A 26,760-nucleotide genomic window follows, 5' to 3' on the forward strand; every position below is an offset into this window, starting at 1 on the left:
AACTTTCCTTATTAATGTTTGTTTACCAGAAACACTACAATAAACTCTTGATATCAGGTCTACAATTTCAGATATCACAACTGAACGAATATATTTGATAGCTGAAGAGATTCTTTGTTGTTCCCTGTGATGTCCTCTTCATTGTCATGGTGCTATTTCCTAGACAGCACACTCCAGTTCATCAGGCTGGAATGCAGCAGCATGAAATAACTGCTAAGCCAGCAAGTACCACAATGTATAGTAAAACTGCCATCACCAGTCCACCTCCAAGATGCAGTGCGTATGTCCATACCAGTGTACAGCCACAAACAATAACAAAAACTTCCAAACAGTGCTTAACTAATAAAACTCTTAAACTGTTGTGATCATCATTCATTGGTTAGGTACTACACGTTGTGGAAAACATCATTCTTCCGAAAGTGATATGTTGCATTATATCTGCATGATTTTTTTCTGTCTGGATTTTCTCCCTGAGCTGAAAAGCCCCAGGTAATGCACTGGGAACTTGACTTTCACCCTCTTCCATCTGCTATACTTCTAATGGAGTAGTGCATTGCCCAGGGCATACATGGTTCTCACCATTGTGTTTAAATTGAAAAATGTTTTACGAACTTATCAGATGGTTGTATGTGTAACTAAAACAAAAGTAATGGCAATGGAGGAGAAACATAGGTAAATTCATTTAAACACCTCAAGACAGAAATATCAATATACAAAACTAATCCAGACATGGTTCAGAATATACAGAGATGTAATGCTATAAATGGTTATACAAGCAAATATCTTGGTAGAACTATAGAGGAAAAGATAACACTAAGAATGTGGTGGATAAATTGTCATTTATGATAGTGGCAAACTGGATCGTAAGATAAGGAGATGAACAAAGAATTGAAGCAGCTGAGATGAGGTTTGTGACATCACTTCTTGGACCAACACTAAGAGAAAGAGTGCAGAGTGAACATATAAGACAGCTAGATGTAAAAACAAGAGTGACAGAAGAGATTAGATACTGCCAAGTAAAAATGTGACCTGACATCAAAAGGATGACACTTGAATTACATTTCAAACAAACTGGGAAATGGGCCAAGAACCAATCTTTGGAATAGAAGAAAAAAATTCATTTTATGCATTGTGTAATTCATTATTGTAGTAAACAACAGATTGACAGGACAGATATGGGTGAGTGTTGTATGTCATGAAGCACTGTGAGTATTTTCTTGCTAGGTTTGACTTTGAGCTTATGAGTATGATTTGGTAGGTTTTTGGATGGCTCACTCCACATTGTCCAGTAAACTTCAGCAAAGTTATGAAAGTGACTGCACAGCACATTTATAGAAAAAAAGTAAATTAGAATTAAATAAGTTTAAAAGTTCATAAAACTGTTAACGTATTTAATCGGGACATTACATTGTAAGAGTAAAAAATAGCACCACTTGTGTGTTAAGTGTGTAATATTTAGTGACATTTTTGTCCACAGATGAGTGCAACAACAGTGATTCCTTTAAAAAGGATATACCTGTGCTAGTGACTTTTTTGTCCACAGATGAGTGCAACAGCGGCGATTCCTTTGCAAAGGATATACCTGTGCTAACTCTGCAGACACTTGTACCTACTCGTAACCATGGTGACAGTGAGAGTAGTGGTGGTGGCAGTGGTGACACCACAAAACGTGTACACCAGCTCTCTGAAAACAGCGATGGAAGCTCAGACAGCAGTGGGGACTATTATTTGGGACAGGAGGTAATCTACATATTATCCTTCCATGTAATTCATGTGACTGTAGGGGGTTGAGTTCCTGTCAGGTATGCAGCTGGATCATGCAGTTATCTCAATACAGTATTTCCACATTCCATGTGGCAGCCATCTTGAGGTGAGAAGACTATAGGCCTATGCTAATCTCATCGGAACTGATCCATACTGTAGATGACAGCCCTTTTATATGCCACAGAAGGTTAACAGTGCATGTGCCAGAAATCGTGTCTCCTGCCCTGTAGCACTAGCGAAGTTACATTGCCACCAGTGTGAAAGCTGGCAGAAAAGATGAATCTCTATCGAGTATGACTGTCGGTATATTCTGCCGGCATAAGCAATTTCAGATAGAACAGGGTTCCAAATCTAACTTAATGGGTAACTCTTGTCTATATTTATAATGTTGTCCACCAGTATAATTTCAGTGTATTCTTTTCACACACATTCTATAAAGTGAGACACAGGAAATCATTTGTGTTTTATCTGTTGAGAATGGCATGGCTAATGGTCGGTATCTATGGGCCTTCATGGCCTGTTCGGGAGGAGTTTACTTTTAGTTTTTTATAACATTGTGTGTCTATTGATGCGAATAGTTTGTCCATAGATGTTTTTACCAAAATGGCAAGGGAGTTTTCTCAACTAGGTGTATAATATACACTTTAGGTATTATATCTTCTAAAAATCCATCCTACATTTGAAAATATGTGCCCCACCATATGGTAGGAAAGCCACTGATCTACATGTGTCATTGACTATTTCCAACAAAGGTCCAAACTTGAAGGCAAAATGAGTCTGTTTGTCTGTGTAGCCTTTCTGCTCGAACATGAGCTTAAGGCATTCCAGCTCTTGTTTCAAGCTTTGTGCGTCTGAGAAAGTGTAAGCACTCTTTGCGATTGTCTGCAGGAGCTCTGTGCATTGGTACAGTGAATAACTCGTCAGTGTGTTTAAATACCAATCTGCATGTGTAGGCTTATGCTAAATACTGTGTTCAAAAGTCCAGTTGCCCTTCCTGTAGACAAATACATCTAGTAATGGAAGTTTTCCACCCCTTTTTACCTCCATTTTGAACTTTATGCTGGAATGAAGACAATTAATATGATTCTATTTTGTGTGGCCACATCGTAAGCATATTGTTGTTTTTGGTCTGAATCAGTTCTGGTGAGAATAGCATACACCACTTGCACCTGAAGATGATGGCCAGATCAATTTTGGGAGTATTGTGTTCCGATGATTGCACAATCTGACTGCAGACCCAACAAGAATATTTTTGTTTGCGTGTAAAAGCCAGCCTTTAATTAGGAAGATTAACAATGTAAAAAAAGACAAGATTACTACTTGCCATAGTGAAGACATGTTAAGTTGCAGACATTCACAATTAAGACACTACATAAAGCTTCTGCCCACACCCTTCCATCAGTAAAAAAAACACACACACACACACACACACACACACACACACACACACACACAAACAAACAACCATTCGAGCACACTATCAAGCACACCTCATGCACACATGACCACCAACTCCAGCATCTTGGGCTAAAATGCCCCCCCATGGGGCACACAGCTATTTCCTGGGTACATGTGTGACATGCATGGGTCCCTGAGCTATTTCAGCCTTTATTCTTTTCCAGGCTGCTTTATCTTCCCCTTCCTGTTTTTCTTTATTCCTTTCACTTTGCCCCTGCCTTTGTTTGGTTTGTTTGATTCTGCTCCTCTTTTTGGCTTTTCGTTTTTGGTCCTCCTCATGGATTTGACCTCCACCTCTAAATTTGAAATCTCTGGTACGAGCCAGATGGGGAACAACTCCCTCCCTAGCATCTTTGGCATGGATTCTCCCCTACTTCTCCTCTCTCCCTCTTCCTTTTCTTCCTTCCCCACCACAGCCTTTTTGTCTCCTCCCTAGGTTACCAACTCCGTAGCAAGTCCAGGTAGTGGGGCTATTATGTACCCATCTGGCTGCGCCCCCTGACACCATGGGGATTGCACCGCTGGTACCTGCACTGTGAACACCTCAAGCCTATGAGTGGTTGCCCATCTTATCGGGGCATCGGAACTACTGGCAATGACTGTCCTGCCAGGTGGCCGTTGCTGTGGCTGGGTGGTACAGCAAGGTGAGTCCCTGTTTGGAGTGGGTGGTACCAGGGCAGACATTTGGCACATGAAATGGTTAAACTCTCTGATTGCTCTTCCCCAGCCACAAGGCTTTTGCCACCACCAGAGCCTTTTTCTTTGTGGAACACATTGAGGACAAGTTTGATGAAGTTGAGTCCGTAAGCAAGATGAGATCTGGCTCCCTTCTTATGAGGACAACTTCCACCAGACATTCGGCCTCCCTCTGTGCCTGCGGCTATTTAGGAGAGGCCACAGTGAATATCACTCCTCAGAAGTCTCTCAATATGACACAGTTGTAATTTTTCATAGGAATCTTCTCCTCCAGACTGATGACGAACTTGGGGCTAATCTAACATGGCGTTCATTTTGTCCGGCATTTCCAGAGAGGCCCCAAGGGCCATCATGTAGACACTGGCACTTTCATCCTGGCATTTGAGAGGATAATCTGCCTGAGAAGGTCAATGTAATGGTATATATAATCCGTTCATCATAAGAATAAATCTGATGTAAACATTGCACTATGTATTCTTCCGCATTTGCTGGAACCTCTTTAGATTTCTGTTTCATGTGCGACTGTTGAGTATGACATAAGGGTACATTTTGTGCTGTGCGTTATGCACCCATTGACTTAGCGTTAATATGGGGCAACAGCTTTCCCGGCGCATTTACCTTGGACAACCCTGGCCAGTCAGCTGGTACAGCTAACCTGCAGTGATGTGTCCAGCTGCAGTTCATGCATAAAAAGAGGTGAGCAGAGGAGCAATACAGCTTTGAATGTCGTTTAATTTTCATGCAGAATGAAGTAATACACTGCAAATTCCCACAATATGCTCCTTAGATGACTAAACAAAAACTGCAACATGCTATCGTTTTTAGCTAACGTACTATTGTAATTAAAAACAAGAATGATGTAAATTCCTGACTTAACCACAGGATAATTTTTCTGCATAAGCTGTGAGTAACATAAGAGAGTTGTAGGATTTCGCTGTATAGTTAAATATTGAAGCCACTGTAGGTATTACTTAGTCAGTTGCCTGTTAATCTCTTAGCTCCTTCCTTATCCAAATTCGGGAAATACATTGCAGTTCTGGAAGTGGCATCTGCTATGTTGATAACGAGCCTATCAACACCAGAATCCACGAAGCCGACCAGGTGCAGTATTTTCTCTTCTTCTTTTATGACGAGCCATTCTATATCCCACTAGCGTTCGGCAGTGACATGTGAAAAAGTTGCGTGCTTTAGTTCCAGTACATCTGACAGCTTAACAGCCTTGTTACTTCTCGGGCCAAATCCCACAGCTTGGCTCCAGATCAGCTCTGTTGGGTAGCAAATGTAAAAATTCATCATTTGTGTGATAATGTGCTCAATGCTGTGAAAATGGTTGTTTGTCACGTTTCTATGATACATATTTACCTCTGTGGTATAAATGATGGACATAGTCCAAATAAAGAGGATTTGGTTTTCCATTTGTGCCTTGAAAAATTAAATTGTTGTGTTTTCTTAATTTAAAGAACTTTTGTGAACAGTCTTTCATAAAACATTGATAATTAAGAATTTGTATTTGAAATGGAAACAGGAATTTCACGTCCAATATGTAATTAGAAACAAAAAGACGTGCATTATTCATAAAAAATGATGATGAGTTTTATACTTATGAGATGTAGGTATTTCAAATTGAATGAGAAGCAAAAAATGATAAGGGGGAGATTTTAGCCAACGCATGAATAACCGCATTTGGTTCGCATTCCATTACGCTACCGACTGCGCTACATGTTCAGTGTGGGTTTGTTTATCAGCTGCATTATATACAACCCTGGGAAAACTACAAAGCCAATTATCTCTGTAAATTTATAAAAAAAACATTCGGAACAGCTTATTTCTTGGCACTTTTTAACCATGTTCCACGACCGTGTTTCGCTACGCGACGATCAGAGAACAACACTGCAGAGGCTGTGACTGTACATGATTTTTGAAATAAAAACTATGTGGCTAAAGTGTGAATAAGAAAAATGTTGATGGCTGTTAATACATTTGAATATCTTAAAGTTTCATGTAGTGTAACTTAGTGGGGTGGAGATGGTGGAGGGTTGGTGAAGGTACTTGTTGGTGCCTTTGACATGGGAGGCTAGATTATGGGAAATTGGTTGGAGATATTGATCAGTGAGGACCAAAGTTCTTTCAATGGGGGCACAATAACTATCCATAATGGGTCATCCAGGATTGTTGTGTTTGTAGATTTTGGGGGATGTAGAAGGTGGGAGTGCGGCGTGTCGTAGGGGTGTGGAGGGAAATGGACTCAGGGGAAATATACTGGGAAGGGCCTAATGCTTTAAGCATGGATTGAAGGTTGTTTTGTACTTCGGGTATGGGGTCACTCTGGCAAAGTTTATAGGTGGAGGAGTCGGATAACTGGCAGAGGCCTTCTGTCTGGTAGACCATAATTAGCCTCACGAGTAAAGACATAGACAATGCCATGCTGTCAGTTTTGGAGAAAAGTGTAAATTTTACTCCTATACTGTGGAGTCTTCCCAGCCAAGAATTTATTTTCTCAGTGGAGCATGTACTATCCAGCTTTCCTGAGGACCAAGCAGAAGATATCGGGCAAAAGGTTTCCCTTCTGTTACATCAGGCTTCGGGCTCATCAAGTAATATCTCCACTGCCAGAATGGCAACAATCCGGTTCATTAGAGAAGATCCAGTTTCATTTATCATACAGCAGACAAAGGCAACACAATGGTTCTTCTTTCACAGGATGATTATGTGGGCGAAATGGATTATTTACTTAACAGCATGACATATTGAAGTTGCAGAATGGTCCTACTGAATGAATAAAGTGGAAGATGCTTTCACTTCTGAAGAAGAGTTAGTTATAATATGATGTGCTGAAAAACCTTTGTCCTCTTACTGCCAGACTCACTGCCCACAAGAAGAACGATAGGACTTCGGGATATACTGTTTATCGAAAGCTGATGCATGTGGATTAGTATCTACATTTTAGCTGTCATTCTCTATACCAATGCACAGGGGTCTTGCAAACATTGGCAAAACGCTTGCCACAAGACCTGGAACACCTTAAGCTCATATTCAAGATGAATGGCTACACAGACAAACAGAACTGTTGAACCTTCGAGCTTGGACCTTCAGCAGAACCAGTAGAAGATATACCTGCATCTACATCCATTCTCAGCAAACCACAGTGAAGTGCATGGCAGAGGGTATGTCCCATTGTACCAGTTATTAGGGTTTCTTCCTGTTCCATTCATGTATGGAACGCAGGAAGAATCATTGTTTGAATGCCTGTGTGCATCTGTAATTATGCTAATTTTGTCATCACAATCCCTATGTGAGCGATACATACGGGGTTGTGCATGTAGCTCAGTGTTTTTCGTACCACGTGCTGCAGAGTATCTTAAAAGGTAGGACAGCTTTTGAAAAGATATAATATCTAAAGTGTATTTTGCCTGCAAGCCAAGATAGAGAACTCCTTGTCTCAGTAAAAGGTGAGCTAAGATTGAGGAAGCCTGTCATTTATTGACTCCCTGCCATTGTGGTAGAACATGTACATGGTGAAACTGTTCGCACCAGTAGACACATAATTTTAACTGATAAATCACAAATGGTCTCCGCTGCCTCTCGCTTTTGCATTTGTGCTAAGTCAGGTCAATTTTCTCAAGATTGGTGACAGATTGAGACTGCCACCCAAGTCTAAAGATTCAATATGTTACCTAAATTTCATATGCTGCAACATATTATGTAATATGCACCAAATGTAAAATCGTAGTGACCTTCATTTTTTATTGAAAACTTTATTCAAATTTTGTGCAGTGTCTTACTTCCACGTAAATATCATAACTACTATGGCCATTAACAAAATGATGGGTATGCCATCATGAACTTGATGTATAAAGCTATAAGTAAAGCAAAAATGATTTTTTACTGAATAGTTTCTGTAAAATTGAGAAAGATTGCAGGGTGTGCGCCTCGATTTTGTCATAACCGACTGCCCAAAAGGCTTCAGACATTGTCAGCCTGCCCTTCTGAACAAACGAATGAACTCACCCAGCACTTTGGGTGAAAATTGGTCACTGCACATTGGCCACAGTATCCTGCGAGGACTGTACTTGCTACCGTATTTGCATAAGGACAGCAAGTTTACTTTTCTAAATTTCTTATTAATCTCTGGAACTTGCTACAATCGTGTTGTAAGGAGTAAGTGGAAGTAGAAAATGTTGTGCTTGAAACTCGGAGCTGTGGCTGTTGTTGTTATCTTATAGTTTTTATTAAAGAAAAACCTTGACAAAAATAAAAAGTTAAGAAATGGGTGCAGAAGTATGCGTATATAAGTTTTCAGGAAATAATTTATTAATTTCTTGTCAGCAGTTTATGGATTTTTCATATTTTGGCAGATGTTGTCTCAAAATCTGCTGCAATACTTTCTAGTGTGTTGTGCTTTATAGCAGCATTCTTGAAAGTTACATCTTTGGTGGCCCACAGGAAAAGAAAGAACTCCACTTTCTGAATTAACAACTGTGCTCTTTTCCTCCCACAAGCATTTCTCACCATTTGACACTGAAATTTTCAGGGGGAAAAAATATTTGCTTCAGTCTACAGTCGCAATTTGTTTATTCTGCCCACTGTCGACTAGTTTTGGTACACAGTACCATCCTCAGATTTTCCTGTGATCAAAATAGCCCAATACACAATTAAAGTAATATGAGAAACACTTACAAAATGTTTTCTCTCTGTGGTAGGAAAACTATGGTTTAGAGTGCAACCCCATTCTTCGCTCTTGCTTCCAAAATAGGTGTGTCAGATACCAAAAGTAAATGTCAGTGAGTCTTTAAACAGATAAATAGATGCAAACTGTGGCCAGCTGTGATAAGTGTGTCCTCTTCCCCCCCCCCACCCCCCACCCCAAATCTTAAAAAATCACTCTAAAAATATTTAAAGAATGAAAATAGCATAAAATATAAAATTTATGAAATTGCATAATAAAACAAAGAATTAAACAATTCCTACTGTAATAAAACATGAAAAGCAAAATAGCAAATGTAGATAGGCATGTTTACTTTCACATTTTGTGTACAGTTTGTTGTTATAAAAAATTGATGTCACTATGAATTATTTAATCAAGCAAGTGTCATAATAATAGCATTATACATGAAAACAGGAAATTATTTTTATTTGGAAGATATCCAGCAACCAGAGGAAATAGTGGTGTAGTGTCCCTAAGTATTAGCCAGCAACTATCTGTTGACAATCTTTGGCCACAATTTCCCTTTCATGTTTGTCCCAACTGTGTTGATATGTAGCTTGGGCTTTTGGCAGCAGTGCACCGTGCTTGCTGTGTCACAGTTAATCAACCATCCACAGCCATGGTAACAACTCTCATTTGTACTGTGCATTTATGAGAATTTGGATTGAAGGGCTTCAGTATTAGGGGATGGCAATAATGCTTATTCATTCATCCATGTCATGCTGCAGATGTTATCCTGTTGAGACACTTTAACCCAATACACAAGAACATCACTTATTGTGTCTAGGTGGGACCGGGTGTAATCCAGATTACCAAAAATCTAGATAATCCGAACATATTCTACTAAACATGAAAACTCTAATATGTGCTACAATATTCAAACCTTTACTTTTGGCACTAAAAAGAAACTCTCTTTTGGCACTTGAACTGTACAGACACTGTATTCTACTCATGTTTATTTTCATAAGTAGCCTGTAAGTCTATTTTTAAGCTGAAATCTGAAATTTCTTTTTGGTTCTTCTTCCAGCACAACACAGTTGATGTCCCTACAATATCTCCTGGAGTGATGTTTCTCAGCAATTCTCCTTTGCCTGTTCTGTTGAGTGCTTCCAACTTCTTGACCATCGAAACATCCACTTTCTTTTGACTTGAAACCATTTCACTCACACATGCTCAAAACACCGAAAGAAAAGAAAAATACTGATCTGTCTTCTTAACTCTGTAAGGAATGGTGGCTGGAAGCATAGGACTGACTACCTCTATGCTACGTGCAGTGCCAACATAACAACTGTACATATACAGGAGTATGATTGGGGGGGGGGGGAGGGAGGGAGGGAGGGGGGGGGGGGTTGGTGAACAGGAAGTTCAAAGTAAAAGGCATAGGGGAAGGAGAAGCTGATAAAACTATGCAAATGTCAAAAATTTGAAACTGAGGAGGGGTGGGGAGATTGTTATCAAGATCAGTAAGTTATGGATAAAAATTGTATCTAGTACTCAACCTAATGAATTGCTTATCTCTAAGCTCTCTTTGGTTATTGAGTGACTTACCCACTCCTGTTTGCATGTGCCTGTAGACCTCCACATCTTTTTTAACTCTTTCAGACCTCTGGTTATAATTGTTTACATCCAATTTTACTGTCTTAGTTGCAACAGAAGTATTTTTTTCCCCATGGAAACCTGAGGTACACATTTGTGAATGTTCAACTTTTTCACCACGTGCAAGTACTGCCAACTGTTGGGCAACACTGTGAAAATGTCACAAAGTCAATGTAGCAATGCGCAGCAGCTCATGACCACCAGAATAAAAGGACGTGGTTTGTTCGCTATATTCCACTTGTAATCTTACCCTCCCACACATCACCATTAAAATTCTCATTCCTTGCACAAATTTTGAAAGCTTTGAGAGGTGTAAGATATACAAAAGAATAACTTTTTACTTATCTTTATTATCTCGTTATTGTTGTCAATGGCTCAGTCTTGTGTAGGGGTCCATTCTTGCAGCTGAAATTTCGATTTTTTTATTTTTTTTTTTATTTATTTTTTTTTTTTTTAAAAAAAAAGGTTCTTGTTGACTAAATAACTGATGAAGATTTGCCTGTATTGTTCTTGACTTTTATCCTTTTTCACATCTTACATCATCACACCATTTTTACATTTTCCACATTAAAAAAAACTACATATTGACATTGTTGGTGACAAACTTAGGAAACATCTACTTCCTTACCTTCTGCAGTATTCACAGTACTCAGAGAGTTTATAAAAGCAAAACAGTTTTTAAACTTTCTCGACAGGAGAATTATTTTATAAATAAATCCAGAAATAAATTTAGTCATTAGATTGTACAATTAATGATAAGAATTTTAAGTATACCAGAAATTTTATAATTTCAAATATTTTTAAAAGAAGAGTAATTTTAACTGTCAGTAAATATCGATTGTCACACATTAATTTCTTTTTTTTATGCATTTTAGCCTGAAATGTAATAGATTGTATACAAAATCATATGAATTCTTTTAATTAAATAGCTGAGATAATTTTAACCTATGCAAGAATTGATAGTATACATGGTATCAGGGTGGTTCATTATACACTTTATAATTGAATATCACAATTATTGAATGATCATTTTCATGTTTACTACTAAAGACAGTATTTTGTAATTACTTATTTTGTCCGTTAAATGAAGCCAAATGTACAAAGTACATCTTGAAAATGGGTACATATTTTTGTATAAATCTTGCCTCTAAATTCATTTTAAAAAAATATCACTGTTTTGGTCCCTTTTTTGTACTGCACACAATATAAATACTTCATTCAGTATATAGATGAAACTTTCATAAGACACCACAAAATAAATTTCTTCATGTAAGAATAATAAAATATGTGAACTCAATTATTGCTTTTTTATCTTCAAAATGATGTCAGTGTGGGTTATTAAATGACACAGATTACATCATAGTGCCTTGTATTTAAAAACTTAAAGTATATATATATATATATATATATATATATATATATATATATATATATATATATAAAAAAAACAAAGATGATGTGACTTACCAAATGAAAGTGCTGGCAGGTCGACAGAAACACAAACATACACACAAAATTCAAGCTTTCGCAACAAACTGTTGCCTCATCAGGAAAGAGGGAAGGAGAGGGAAAGACGAAAGGATGTGGGTTTTAAGGGAGAGGGTAAGGAGTCATTCCAATCCCGGGAGCGGAAAGACTTACCTTAGGGGGAAAAAAGGACGGGTATACACTCGCACACACACACATATCCATCCACACATATACAGACACAAGCAGACATATTTAAAGACAAAGAGTTTGGGCAGAGATGTCAGTCGAGGCAGAAGTGCAGAGGCAAAGATGTTGTTGAATGACAGGTGAGGTATGAGTGGCGGCAACTTGAAATTAGCGGAGATTGAGGCCTGGTGGATAACGGGAAGAGAGGATATATTGAAGAGCAAGTTCCCATCTCCGGAGTTCGGATAGGTTGGTGTTAGTGGGAAGTATCCAGATAACCCGGACGGTGTAACACTGTGCCAAGATGTGCTGGCCGTGCACCAAGGCATGTTTAGCCACAGGGTGATCCTCATTACCAACAAACACTGTCTGCCTGTGTCCATTCATGCGAATGGACAGTTTGTTGCTGGTCATTCCCACATAGAATGCGTCACAGTGTAGGCAGGTCAGTTGGTAGATCACGTGGGTGCTTTCACACGTGGCTCTGCCTTTGATCGTGTACACCTTCCGGGTTACAGGACTGGAGTAGGTGGTGGTGGGAGGGTGCATGGGACAGGTTTTACACCGGGGGCGGTTACAAGGGTAGGAGCCAGAGGGTAGGGAAGGTGGTTTGGGGATTTCATAGGGATGAACTAAGAGGTTACGAAGGTTAGGTGGACGGCGGAAAGACACTCTTGGTGGAGTGGGGAGGATTTCATGAAGGATGGATCTCATTTCTGGGCAGGATTTTAGGAAGTCGTATCCCTGCTGGAGAGCCACATTCAGAATCTGATCCAGTCCCGGAAAGTATCCTGTCACAAGTGGGGCACTTTTGTGGTTCTTCTGTGGGAGGTTCTGGGTTTGAGAGGATGAGGAAGTTGCTCTGGTTATTTGCTTCTGTACCAGGTCGGGAGGGTAGTTGCGGGATGCGAAAGCTGTTGTCAGGTTGTTGGTGTAATGCTTCAGGGATTCCGGACTGGAGCAGATTCGTTTGCCACGAAGACCTAGGCTGTAGGGAAGGGACCGTTTGATGTGGAATATATATATATATATATATATATATATATATATATATATATATATATATATATATATATATATATATAGAGGGAAACATTCCACGTGGGAAAAATTATATATAAAAACAAGGATGAGGTGACTTACCGAACGAAAGCGCTGGCAGGTCGATAGACACACAAACATACACACAAAATTCTAGCTTTTGCAACAAACGGTTGCCTCATCAGGAAAGAGGGAAGGAGAGGGAGAGGGAGAGATGAAAGGATGTGCGTTTTAAGGGAGAGGGTAAGGAGTCATTCCAATCCCGGGAGCGGAAAGACTTACCTTAGGGGGAAAAAAGGACAGGTATGCGCGCGCGCCCACACACACACACACACACACACACACACACACACACACACACACACACACACACACACACACACATTCACATTTCCATCCACACATACAGGCACAAGCAGACATATTTAAAGACAAAGAGTTTGGGCAGAGATGTCAGTCGAGGTGGAAGTGTAGAGGCAAAGAAGTTGTTGAAAAACAGGTGAGGTATGAGTGGCGGCAACTTGAAATTAGCGGAGATTGAGGCCTGGCGGATAACGAGAAGAGAGGATATACTAAAGGGCAAGTTCCCATCTCCGGAGTTCGGATAGGTTTGTGTTGGTCGGAAGTATCCAGATAACCCGGACGGTGTAACACTGTGCCAAGATGTGCTGGCTGTGCACCAAGGCATGTTTAGCCACAGGGTGATCCTCATTACCAACAAACACTGTCTGCCTGTGTCCATTCATGCGATTGGACAGTTTGTTGCTGGTCATTCCCACATAGAATGCATCACAGTGTAGGCAGGTCAGTTGGTAAATCACGTGGGTGCTTTCACACGTGGCTCTGCCTTTGATCGTGTACACCTTCCGGGTTACAGGACTGGAGTAGGTGGTGGTGGGAGGGTGCATGGGACAGGTTTTGCACCGGGGGCAGTTACAAGGATAGGAGCCAGAAGATAGGGAAGGTGGTTTGGGGATTTCATAGGGATGAACTAACAGGTTACGAAGGTTAGGTGGACGGCGGAAAGACACTTTTGGCGGAGTGGGGAGGATTTCATGAAGGATGGATCTCATTTCAGGGCAGGATTTGAGGAAGTCGTATCCCTGCTGGAGAGCCACATTCAGTGTCTGGTCCAGTCCCGGAAAGTATCCTGTCACAAGCGGGGCACTTTTGTGGTTCTTCTGTGGGGGATTCTGGGTTTGAGGGGATGAGGAAGTGGCTCTGGTTATTTGCTTCTGTACCACGTCGGGAGGGTAGTTGGGGGATGCGAAAGCTGTTGTCAGGTTGTTGGTGTAATGATTCAGGGATTCCGAACTGGAACAGATTCGTTTGCCACGAAGACCTAGGCTGTAGGGAAGGGACCGTTTGATGTGGAATCGGTGGCAGCTGTCATAATGGAGGTACTGTTGCTTGTTGGTGGGTTTGATGTGGACGGACGTGTGAAGTTGGCCATTGGACAGGTGGAGGTCAACGTCAAGGAAAGTGGCATGGGATTTGGAGTAGGACCAGGTGAATCTGATGGAACCAAAGGAGTTGAGGTTGGAGAGGAAATTCTGGAGTTCTTCTTCACTGTGAGTCCAGATCATGATGATGTCATCAATAAATCTGTACCAAACTTTGGGTTGGCAGACCTGGGTAACCAAGAAGGCTTCCTCTAAGCGACCCATGAATAGGTTGGCGTACGAGGGGGCCATCCTGGTACCCATGGCTGTTCCCTTTAATTGTTGGTATGTCTGGCCTTCAAAAGTGAAGAAGTTGTGGGTCAGGATGAAGCTGGCTAAGGTAATGAGGAAAGAGGTTTTAGGTAGGGTGGCAGGTGATCGGCGTGAAAGGAAATGCTCCATCGCAGCAAGGCCCTGGACGTGCGGAATATTTGTGTATAAGGAAGTGGCATCAATGGTTACAAGGATGGTTTCCGGGGTTAACAGATTGGGTAAGGATTCCAGGCGTTCAAGGAAGTGTTTGGTGTCTTTGATGAAGGATGGGAGACTGCATGAATATATATATATATATCCTTGGGCTGTTGCAGTAGATGGCTGTTGACCTGGCGAAGACTTGATGCGTACCAAATGAAGTAAAACTATCAGCACATACTCGATCTTTGCAACAAGGAAAACATAAAATAACCACTTTGTAATTTAACATTAGATACTTACTACTGCAGAAATAATTAAAATTTATATATAACACTTTACCGGTATATGGAATACTTTTCAAATGTCAAGGAGCGAAAAAATGTGCAGTGGTTTTGTGAAGACTTGTCACTACGCTGGTGTTGTGCAATTTTACCCTGTGAAGAAAATTAATATGATATCAATAAGATGAGTTTTCACCAGGGAGGATGCTCGGAGTATCGTGCTGACTTGCAGCTGAAGACTTAAGTTCAAGCAATGCATGTGTGGTGACAACCAGGATTACTACTTATGCACCAACAAGACTGCACTGAAATATTGTGGCAGCAAGTTGGACCTCATACAGTTCACCTGAAATTTCATTTAACAGTCTGTCTCCTGAGAAAGTTCTAAATTTCACAAAAACACTCCTGTTGGATTTGGTGTAGTGATGATACTTTTCTTATTGTCACATGGAGGAAAAAACTCAGAATTTCTTAATTTTGTGAATGATATTAATTCTAATATAAAGTTCATATGCAAAAAGGGAAACAATCCAAATTTCATTTTTAACTGCACAGGTACATAGTATTACCTGATGGGACTTTAGAGCACACAGTTTGCAGAAAGCCCATTCACATGGATGGATACCTTTCCTAACATCCCAGTTACCATCACACGTATAAAAGAGTAGTGATTAAATTTTAGGTAGGCCAGACGAAAAGAATTTGTGGGCCACAGTACTTGAAGGAAGAACTTTATCACGTAATAATTACTTTCAGAAGAATTGGTGAAGCTGGCAAAATCTAAATAGGGAAAATATCTGGAACTTCTATTGAAGAAGTTAGAGGAAGTTTTCCTCCTGTTCATAAAAAAGCTACAAATTGTATCAGCAAAGTGCTAAGAGGAACACAGTATTGACATAGCGTTTAGACCAGCAAGAAAGGTATGGTAACATTTGAATGCTGCTAAGTATCTGCACTCACCAGCTGCTGCACCAGGAGTATAAAAAGTTCCTTGCACATGCAGTCAAATGTACATAGAAACTACAGAAAGAAGTAATAACATCTGGCTTAAAGAACACAACAGTAATTTCTATCTGGGCAACATGGGCGAATCAGCAGTAGATCATCATATTCTGAGACCAAGGAACCACCAAATTTGTTTCTCTGATATAATTTTATCGAGATCCAGGCATTACAGAGAGGTCATAGAAATTCAAAAGCATAAAAACAACTTTAACAGAAAAGAAGGCCTGAAACTAGACAAGTTGTGTGCCTTAGTGCAAAACAAAGCAGACAGCACCATCTCTCCCCTACTACAAGCTCTGTAACACACATTGGTGTGACTCCACACTCTTAGGCAGTGGTCTGATGATATCATGACCCAACCGTTGTGTAGATACATACAAACATCTGAGCTGGTTTGTGTTTGAAACTATCTGACTCTTTATAGCTTCTAATGATATCTGCAACATTAGGAGGCAATACATTGTGATAAAAACACACCTTGTACTAGGATGTGATGCCCATATAAGAAAAATCCTCAGGGATACAAATACTGGCAATAGAAAGATCAGATAAATGTGTCTAATGTTCCTAGTTCTGAATGATTGTTTGTTGTTCTAGTGATTGATTATACTCATTGTGAAATCAAATTGGTGAATTGTGGTACTGGAATTGTGAACACCATGGTAATTGTTTTGGAAATGAAGTAATTCTTTTAAACTTGTGACATAGCAAACTGAATATGTCATTATACAGTGGAACTCCATTAGAGTAACAAAGTTGATACAGTTTCATTCTTTTTGCTGTCAGATGAATTTTTTAAGTGAGTGGATGGTGTGTTGCTTCTTCGATTTTGTTATATGAAGCCCAGTTTCTGTATGCATGTGCAGGTATATACAGAGCCAATTAAAAGAGCAGAAATTGTACCCAGGAACATGTGCAGGATGTCTTAATGAGTATAAAACGACTCAAACATGTAGTCCTACTTCTAACTATCAGTAATGTACGTTTAGTCTGAAACCGGTCTTATACCTGAAATAAAATTAAAAATTGCGGCAAAATTGTTTAAGATTGTGTTGTTTAATACGATTGATGTTCATGCCTCAGTGTGTTGGAATTGTAAGTTTATCTTCCTTTATTGCAGGAGCCACAGTACGACGCAGCTCAAGTGCAGCTCCTACAGGAGATGTTCCCCAGCGCGTGCACTATCGAGGTGCGTCACTGCTTGGCCATTGCCGAGGGTGATGTCGGCCGTGCTGCTCAGTTGGTACTGCACCGCCAGGAGGCGGGCCAGAGCCTCACCAGCCACTCTCCGGCTATGACTGTAAGTTGCTTCTGGAGACTGACCTAGGAATAGTCTAGCTTCAGTTTTGATAGCAGCTGTAGTGTACTATTTCTTTAGGTGAATATTGGGTGAAACTGTTGTTCGTACCAGCCACCAGCTATTTTCAAGTTGTTCCCGATTTACATGGCCCCTGTAGATATCAGTTGACCCAGTTAATACTTTGATTAAAATAATTTTGTGGTTGACATTTCAGCAGGTTAAGCAGAAGCGACCAGTGGCCACCTGATCACAGTTCTTCCTAGAGCACTGAGTGCTAGTTGTGTTGCTTGTTTTCCAGGTACATGCAGAGCTTTGTCAAGTGTGGCTGGCTGCACAGGGCAGAGGGGAGAGAGCGCAGTATTGGGAGAGCTGTGATCTGTTGCACCTCTCTAAAAATATTTTCACGTAAATAAAAAAAAGCTAGATCGGTTTCTGGAGACAGTTTCACCTTTTTCGAACATTTCCTTTCTGCATAAAAATTTGAAAATTAGTATTTATAGATTCTCGTGCTTTCTTCCACATAACAGCCATTATTTGGTACTCTTTTAAGGTCGTTTGGTTCAAAAAATTTATTATTTTTTTTTTTTACCTTACATTCTCACATTTCAGCTTTTAATGGATTAGCCAAATTTTGTCTTTAGAATAAAGCCTTGGAATTAAACTGTTGATTATGGATTTAAGGAGACAAAACATCTAAAGTCATCAGTCCCCCTCTCAGCATGATACCAGTGTGCCCCATGTATCTGCTTCTAAAATAAAGTCTATATGTAAGTGAAAGTTTTCAAAATGAGATTTTTCACTCTGCAACAGAATGTGTGCTGTATAAAACTTCCTGGCAGATTAAAGCTGTGTGTCAGACCGAGACTCAAGTCAGGACCTGTATCATTTGCAAGCAAGTGCTCTACTGACTCAACTACCCAAGCATGACTCGTGGCCCATTCTCACAGTTTTACTTCTGCCAGTACCTCATCTTCCGCATTCCAAACCTCACAGAAGCTGTCCCGTAAAACTTGCAGGACTAGCACTCGTGGAAGAAAGGATATTGTGGAGATCTGGTGTAGCCACCACTTGGAGTATGTTTCCAGAATGATATTTTCTCTCTGCAGTGGACTGTGCATGGATATTAAACTTCCTGGAAGATTGGAACTGTGCTGGATCGAGACGTGAACCTGTGCCTTTTGTGGGCAAGTGCTCTACTGACAGAGCTATCTAAGCATGACTCTCAACCTGTTCTCACACCTTTACTTCTGCTAGTACGTAGTCTCATTCTGGAAACATCCCCCAGGCTGTAGCTAAGCCAAGTCTCCACTAGTCCTGAAAGTTTCATGGAAGAGATGCTATGAAATTTGGAAGGAAAGATGAGGTACTGGCAGAAGTAAACCTGTGAGAACAGGTCGTGAGTCATGATTTGGTTGCTCAGTCGGTAGGGCACTTGCCCGCAAAAGTTAAAGTTCCCAAGTTCAAGTCTTGGTGCGGCACGCAGTTTTAATCTGCCATGTAGTTTCAGTTTTCTAAATGTGTGTGTTATGTATATCTGAGGTAGAACATGAGTATCAACTTGGCATTCACATAGTGGGACGTGTAAAACTGCCTAAAAACCACATACAGGCTGGCCAGTATGTTGTCTTTTTTGTTAACTGCCAGGCGAATTCGAAGCTTAACTCGCACAGCTATCAAGGGACACTTTAGAATTGAATAACCTACAACACTTAACTTGGAGAATTTAAAGAGAGATCCATGATTCTTGGATACTTTGCTTTAAGTATACTTCAGATCTTATGTTGATGTGCATGAAGTATTGGTAATACATCAAAATTGTCGTTAAAGCAAAAATTAATTAAAATTAAACTGCCAGAAAATCAAACTGATTTTTATGTAGTGAATTCTGATTGGCTCTCTCTATAGTAATTCTTGAAAGTATTCTACAGTTGTACAAGTGAAGTAGAACTGACAGCTGCAGCCAAATGCATTCATTCAGACAAATATTTTACTATAGACACTATTATGAAAAGGCTAGCTTCTACTCACCATATAAAGGAGACGCTGAGTCTCCTTTCTGTGACTCAGCATCTCCGCTATATGGTGAGTAGCAGCTAGCCTTTTCATGATGTTGTCATTATTCCAACCTGGATTTTTCATTGTTTTATTTTACTGTAGATACACACCCAAAGCTCTTTTTGTTCCCAATGCAAGCCCTGGCATGCTTAAAGGTGACTGGACTCCAGCAAAGCTGCCAAGTGTTTCGGTGGTCAGGCAGCAATAGGAGGTTTGAGGCACAGTGACAGATGGTAGCTGCATCATTGGTATGACTTCTTGATGGCAGCAACTGGCCCAGACTGAGCATTATGGCATAGCCCAGCTATCCCGAATCCTGACTAGCTGGTCTCAGAGGATATAAATGCTAATTTCTGGAACAGAATAGACAGAAGTTGCATCATTGCCACATACCTCAGTGTCATCAAACTCTCCTGCTGGAAGCTTCACAAAGGGTGGCCAGTCTTCTGAACAATCATTTACTCACAGTAGTAGGTTGGTATGATTGGCAAAAGGTGCTTCTGTCAGCATAAGTTACTGACTTGCAACGGTCATTTCCCAGAAGTTTGCATTCTGGCTACTGGCACTGCTTGATCCATTACTCTCGTCTGTCCTTAACTAAATTCAGTTCCTGAATTTCTGTTCAAAAAATGGTTACAACACAGCACTTGAAGTAGTTACATTTAGTACACTTTGTGTCTATGACTTGAATTTTGTGAGTGCACTTCATTTACAGTCTCACTATCTCCATTGTCACACTTAAGCTAAGCATACACAGTTTTTTTGCTTGCAATTTGCACTTTTTCATGTCAGCCAGATCTTCTTGGGTGCCAGTACCACTGGTGTGAACCCACAGGTTGGAGGTCGGTATGGGTGGTATTTGGTCAACTCTATGCTTAGAACTGGTAGTAAGCAATATCTGTGATGGCTAGAATTATGCAGGTTGCTGAGGTTGTGGTTCCTATGGCTAAAAGTTTGCGATTATGTTCTGCACAATATCTTTTCATGTTGTTTATTAGGTGTTCCATTGATATGCGGCAATTTTGTACAACTAAAATCTGATATATAGATGCAAGAAGGATCAGGTTTAACATGTTAGTCAAGTAGGTCAGGTTTACAGTGGATACAATCTCAAAGCACAAGGCAGGTAGGTAGGCAAGTTAATATATGGGTGAGATTTAGGGTTGTGGTTCAAGTGATGGTTGTGGGTAATCTGAAGGTTGGTCCAGAAATTTTACACCAGGTGCCATTGATCAATAAACCTTGTAGCTCTGTGCTGTGTGCCACTATTATAGTGGGTACAAATGATGACCACCGGGTTACCGCAGAAAACAACCAGTGCAGTCCAATTCTTTGGAATTTTTTTTTTTTTTTTTTTTTTTTTTTTTTTTTTTTTTTTTTTTTTTTTTTTTTTGGTGATTGTATCTTTAAGATAAGTCCTTACAGATTTCTGAGTGTAACAGAATGAAATTACATGGCCAGGGGATGGCGTGCACATGTTTGTGGGAGGGTGTAACACTCAACTCTACACCCGACAAATTAATGATATTTGCCTGATCTTACCTTTCTTTTCCTTTTTTCCATTCACCCTTCTGCTTCTCTCTTTGCTCCTTCGAAAGGTGGTGCAGCAGTGGAGGCATTGCATTTGGGGCTCCTTTAAGTGAATGAGCACACCATATGTGCACTACTGTGGTGCGCACTGGTAATTGTAATTTAACATTAGCAGGTGATGTCATTTCTACTACTTACGAATGTGTATCAGACTTGTTGGACTTGTCTTTTGGTGCACATGGATTGGTTGGCATCACTCATCATTTCACGTGATACTTTGGTAACATTGCTTCTTTATTATGAGTACCTTACTGTATTTCCAAGGCCTAAGTGTTCATATTTTTAACAAGGTGCCAAATATTTTTTAACCTTTTTAAAAAATTTCTAACTGTCAACATATCTTCTTCTGGATTGACTTTCATAGCTCAAAAGGAAAGGGCATCTTTTGACTGAAAACCACCTCATACTGGGACAAGCCTGTACTCTCGTGGACTTTGGAGTTATACACCACTAATCCATAAGGGAGAAGGACTTACCTTGTTATGGTGGGTATTGATGTTGTAGCTCACAATTTTCCTGTTGCCCTGTGGGCTGTATCATTCCATCCATCTGCCTATGATTGTAATATACTTGTCGTAAGCTTTATAGTGCATAATAAGTGACACGACTGCTTTATTACATCTGAAATAAAATTTTTGGCTCAGCCTGTTATGTTTCTGCCTGCTGGTTTGGTATGATGATCATGGGCATGAAACATGAAAAATAATCAATTATTGTTAGTATGTAAAAGTTCTCTGTTGGTGTTTGAGTGAAGGATCTGAATATGTCCATGCCACTCATTTGATACGATCTATTTGCCTCTGGTAAAGCCCACTCTTCGTGCACATGGAATACAATTTTTTACATAACGTGTGATATCCTGTTTGTGTGTCTCAGCATTCTGTGACTGGCAGCCACTGTCCAGGTACAACTGAATCCTGAGCCTGCATCAACAACTCATTTCATAATTTTGCTGGTACCACTAGTCGCAAACCACATCTTGGCTTTCAATACAGCACTCGGTCTAAACTAAACTACACTAAAGCAAACTAAACTAAACTCCATCCAAACAGGGCTTGGAATGCCCAATGGTACCGACCATTAGCCATGCCATTCTCAACAGAGACCGGAGCCACTACCTCACAGCCAGGTAGGTCCTCAGTTGGCCTCACAAAGGCTGAGTTTGTCTTGGTTGCCACTAGCACTCGGGAGACATGAATGGTCACCCAACCAAGTGCTATCCAAGCTCGACAGTGCTTAACTTTGTTGATCTGACAGGAACGAAGCAACCACCATTCAGCAGTGTAGGTGGTGTGCTGTGCCAACAGCCTTGCTGCAGTGGTAACACTGACAGAAACCAGTATTACCACTGTGGCGAGGCCATTTGCACAGTAATCAGTCTACACTGCTGAATTGCAGTTGCTTTGAAAAATGATGACAATTTGGGTCAACACCTTGTGCTTTCTGCCATTCTTGTATGTCTACACCAGCACATTCCATGGCACGTATTTGCCTGCTTAGTCATTCTGCATTCCTATGTGATTTTCCCAGTCGATATACAACTTCAAAATCAAATTCATTTAGTATTAGTTAAATTACTTGCTTCTTTTTGTCACTTGCTTTTTGTCCCAGTAATCATTTCAATGCCACAAGATTAGTTATTACCTTGCAATATCATCCCTTAAAATAAAAGCAGAAATAAGTGAGGTCTTAGATTAGTGCTAGCATTTCCTTTCCTGTGGTTGAATAATTTCTTTCTGCCTTATTGTCTTCAAGCATATGCTATCAGATGTTCACTTCCGTCTACCTTCTGGCTTAAGATGTGACCCGACTTTACAAACTCTGTTCCGCAGTCCAGAGATATCGAAATTTTGCTCCTTATGTTATGGTGTGAGGGGTATTGAGATTTCACTGAATTTTATAATGAATTTTCTATGAAAATTAGCTAAGACTAAATACAATTGCAATTCTTTATCCACAATGGACTTTAGGCAGGTTCTCATGTTTTCAACAAATCATGGCTTAGCATATACATCCTCCTGGCCGATAATATGCGTGTAATACGAAATACCAGTTTTCCAAGCTGAGTGCTTTTTGTGTTGCATGTAAATTATGAGAAACATCGGATAAATGTATTACATGCTCCTGGCCGTCCTTGGGAATGCAGTGATGTTGTCTAAGTAAACCACGCATCATTTTTGTTGCAGTCCTCATAATACTCCATCTGATAGCAGCTATTTTAATCCAAATCACATATGATGGTACAGATAATGGCCAGATGGTTTGTAGCTGAATGTGGTTTGTAGCTAATCTTCCAGTGCTACTTCTCATTGATGATTACCACTTTGTAGGTACATAGTTGTGAAATAACAACATTGGCCTATATTATATAAGGCCTCTGTTACATTGATATGGGGTAGCCATCTGCGAGTATCCATTGGTTCAAATACCGATAGTTGCAACGAAACCTACACAGCTTACTGCCATTTAGTGACTCTTTTGGTACTGTTATTACCAATGCGCCCTAAGGGCTCGTCCTCTGAGGTGATTAGTCAGACATTTTTATATTTTTTTTATAATTGACTTCTTAATGTGTTTGTTTTTCTTGCTTTGAGCATTAGAATGATGAATTTTATTTCTCTTGCGGCAGAAGCATTGCTCACCAGGTAAGTGAGTGTCATGTGACTAGGGCCTCCTGTTGGGTAGACCGTTCCCCGGGTGCAAGTCTTTCGATCTGACACCACTACGGCGACTTGCGCGTCGATGGAGATGAAATGATGATGATTAAGACAACACAACACCCAGTCCCTGAGCGGAGAAAATCTCTGACCCAGCCGGGGAGGATGGACGCTTACTAGATGAAATTCTGACAAGAAGGGGGCAGATGGGGGTAGGAAATGAATTGCAAGAAACATGAGTGAGAAGTAAATTAAAATATTTTTACCTGAAGGAAGAAAGCAAAGTAGAGTTGGGAAGGCAGAGAAATACATGGTTTGCTTAGAGTTTGCAGTAAAGGGAGGAAATGTATGTAACTGAAAAGCCTCTCCAATATTCCTTCCTTGCCCCTTCTCCTCCCCAACCTGTACTAACAGCTTAAAGTATAAACATGGGAAATAATGTTCCACATTGGGAAGGGATTAATGCTCTGCTAAAAATGATACAAGATCTTGTGCCAAGTTCTGCACAAATTAGTTTCCTTACCTCACATCTCTCTCAGTATTATGAGAAAGAAGTCTCTTTTTTTTCTTTTGCGCCATTTGAAATCTGAAACCCTTCGCATATTTAGGCAAATGCAATACTTCTTTCATGCTTTAGACATTTGGAGTCAGAGCACCCAATTAAACATAGTGACCACTTGTCATGTAGATATGTTGCCTGTTGATTTTCATTTTGGCTCTTCAGCAGACATTTGCTTAGTGTCAGCTGACATTTGTTTAGTGATTTTCTGACTTTTTGCCAGCTCAAATGGCTGATATTGTCAAAGATTTACCCTTTATTTCTGGTGGCAGAATGCAGCAGCAATGGAGGGTTAGTCTTTGACAATTACAGTCACTTGTGCTGGCAAAAAGTCAGAAAAATTATTAAACAAATGTTAGCTGAAGATCCCAGTACAATAACTTTGACAAGTTGCAATGAAACTGCCAGCAATTTTTTATATGTCATATGATTTGTTTCTATTGGTGAACCTTAGATGGTAATCAAACAAATGTAACGTGCATACAGTGGTATTTTGAAAAAGTATTGCTAATTGCTGATTGATGGTAGCTGTATTTACCATAGGAAGGCAGAGCAACAGTGCCTGCCAGTTTATGTTCAGTAACTTTATGTATTGGTCACAGTCAACTATTTTGTTTAATGCTTGAAACAGCTTTGGCAGAAACTTCTTCTCCAGATAATGTCTCAGTATCTGGAATATACATTTCTGTTGAAAACAGTCATAGCAATGTGATTGTGGTAGACAATTAAAGTTGTTGTAAAATTTTGCTGTGGAACTAAAGAATACTGCTAATGTGAACCACGTGTTTGATGATGAAATCATTTGTGTGTGTGTGTGTGCTGTGATTCACTCAAGATATACCACCTTTCTGCTGCAACTGGAGCTTAGTGATAAGTTGTTTGAAGTAATGTGGTAATCGCCTGGATACAAAACCATGGTGATATTCCAGTAGTCTTTCAGTTCAGTGCTTGGTTCTCTGTCACTTCAGTGTGCTGCTTATGAAGTGAAAAGTCTATCATTTGGCATTATTGATTTATATGTGACAGACTGTTTTTAAAGTTCTATCAACATTTGCCCAAGCAAACACTAATGTAGTCATTTAAATAATGAATTTTTTATGTAATTCCATGAAATTACTTCAGAATAAAAAATTGATACCAAACTGTATTTCTTTTTACATTTTTGTATCATTTATTTGAGAAGTGATTTAAGAATTAACTGTAGAAATAAAACTAATTACATTTGTATAATAGATTTTTTTAGACTATATGGCTGTAAAAGATGAGACCACAAATTCCACACCTCTGGTGTTAAAGACAAGGAAATAACATTATTAGTGCAATATAAAATGCGCTGACTAAGCAACCGAGTAGGCTGGCAGTAAGCTTGAGGGTGCTGTCCTGCTACTGCACAGTGATGAGAGTAGAAAAGAAGTGTATAACTGAGAAGTTAAAGTAATAAATAATGTACTGTGTTACACTTCTGCAGATGATGCACATTCACATTCAACCAAACCATAACATTTCTGTTGTTACGTTGTGTTATTTGATGTCTTACAACTTCTTCGGCTACTAGTTGCCTGAAACGCCAGTTTAGAGTTGACTCTTATGGACTGGCAGTTTTAAAAGGAGTGTCAAACATATGATTTTGCACTACGTTACTTATATATGTGGAAGTAATGTTAAGTATCATTGAAGTTTGTGCCATTCAAGGGTCAGAAATTCAGATGTTTGAAGTACTACTCAAAATTGTGTGCTGACAGGATTGTGGGCCATCACAAATACCTACTTAACAGATTCTTCTAAATGATCTGTTGTATGTTAAGTTTATAATTATTTATACTGTTCAAAAAAAAGGTTTTACAGTGTCTGCAATTGGTGAATGTGTGTGGGCTTAGACTGAAAGGGAGCTGGGTATGAAGGAATTAGCCTTTTGAAATTAACTTTACTGTAAAATAAAAACAAAGTGATAACCAAAATTGTCTATCTGCTGTATCAAAATCTGCTGCTGAGTAACATTCAGTACGACATACTTCTACTATATTGCTCTACACTCAGCAAGTTTAAACTTGTCCCAAGCATGCTCAATCTTGTTAATTACAGCAGATACTGCAGGACATACCAGAAGTCAAATCAAAAACAGCTGCAAACATTAGAAACTTGGATGCCAGTATCCTCAGTGCAGCAAAGCAATTTGTATCGCACAATAAAGATAAGTCTTCTGGACAGATTTTATGCCAGTTAGGTCTTTTTCAGAGTATGCTGATACATTAGCTCTATATATAGAAATCATAAAACTGCTCACTCAGTGAAGAAAGACCTGCATCTAAAGAGTGGAAAATTGCATAGGTCACACCAATACACAAGAAAGGAAATTAAAGTAACCCTCTGAATTACAAACATGTACCCCTGACAATACTTTGCGGTAGGATTTTGGAACATATCTGTGTACAAATATTAGACCTGAAGAAAACTAGCTACTGACACAGTCAGCACAGATTCAGAAAATATTGTTCTGGTAAAACACAACTAGCTCTTTATTCATACAAAATCTCCTGTGCT

At 39.7% G+C, this 26,760-nt stretch overlaps 1 protein-coding gene across 2 annotated transcripts in view; it reads left to right on the plus strand.

Annotated features, from left to right (window-relative positions):
• Nucleotides 1–26,760, plus strand: part of LOC126418631 (CUE domain-containing protein 2) — a 107,166-nt gene that overhangs the window by 6,541 nt on the left and 73,865 nt on the right. The window contains exons 4-6 of one of the 2 annotated variants that reach the window (XM_050085478.1): nt 1,544–1,740; nt 17,179–17,358; nt 17,657–17,789. In XM_050085478.1, the coding sequence (XP_049941435.1) occupies nt 1,544–1,740; nt 17,179–17,358; nt 17,657–17,767 (488 nt within the window). In that variant the 3' untranslated portion in view covers nt 17,768–17,789. Of the gene's footprint in view, nt 1–1,543; nt 1,741–17,178; nt 17,359–17,656; nt 17,790–26,760 lie in introns of those variants that run through there. The other variant, XM_050085477.1, reaches the window with a different exon arrangement.

This window comes from Schistocerca serialis, chromosome 9 (genome assembly GCF_023864345.2).
Source record: "Schistocerca serialis cubense isolate TAMUIC-IGC-003099 chromosome 9, iqSchSeri2.2, whole genome shotgun sequence".
NCBI lineage: Eukaryota > Metazoa > Arthropoda > Insecta > Orthoptera > Acrididae > Schistocerca > Schistocerca serialis.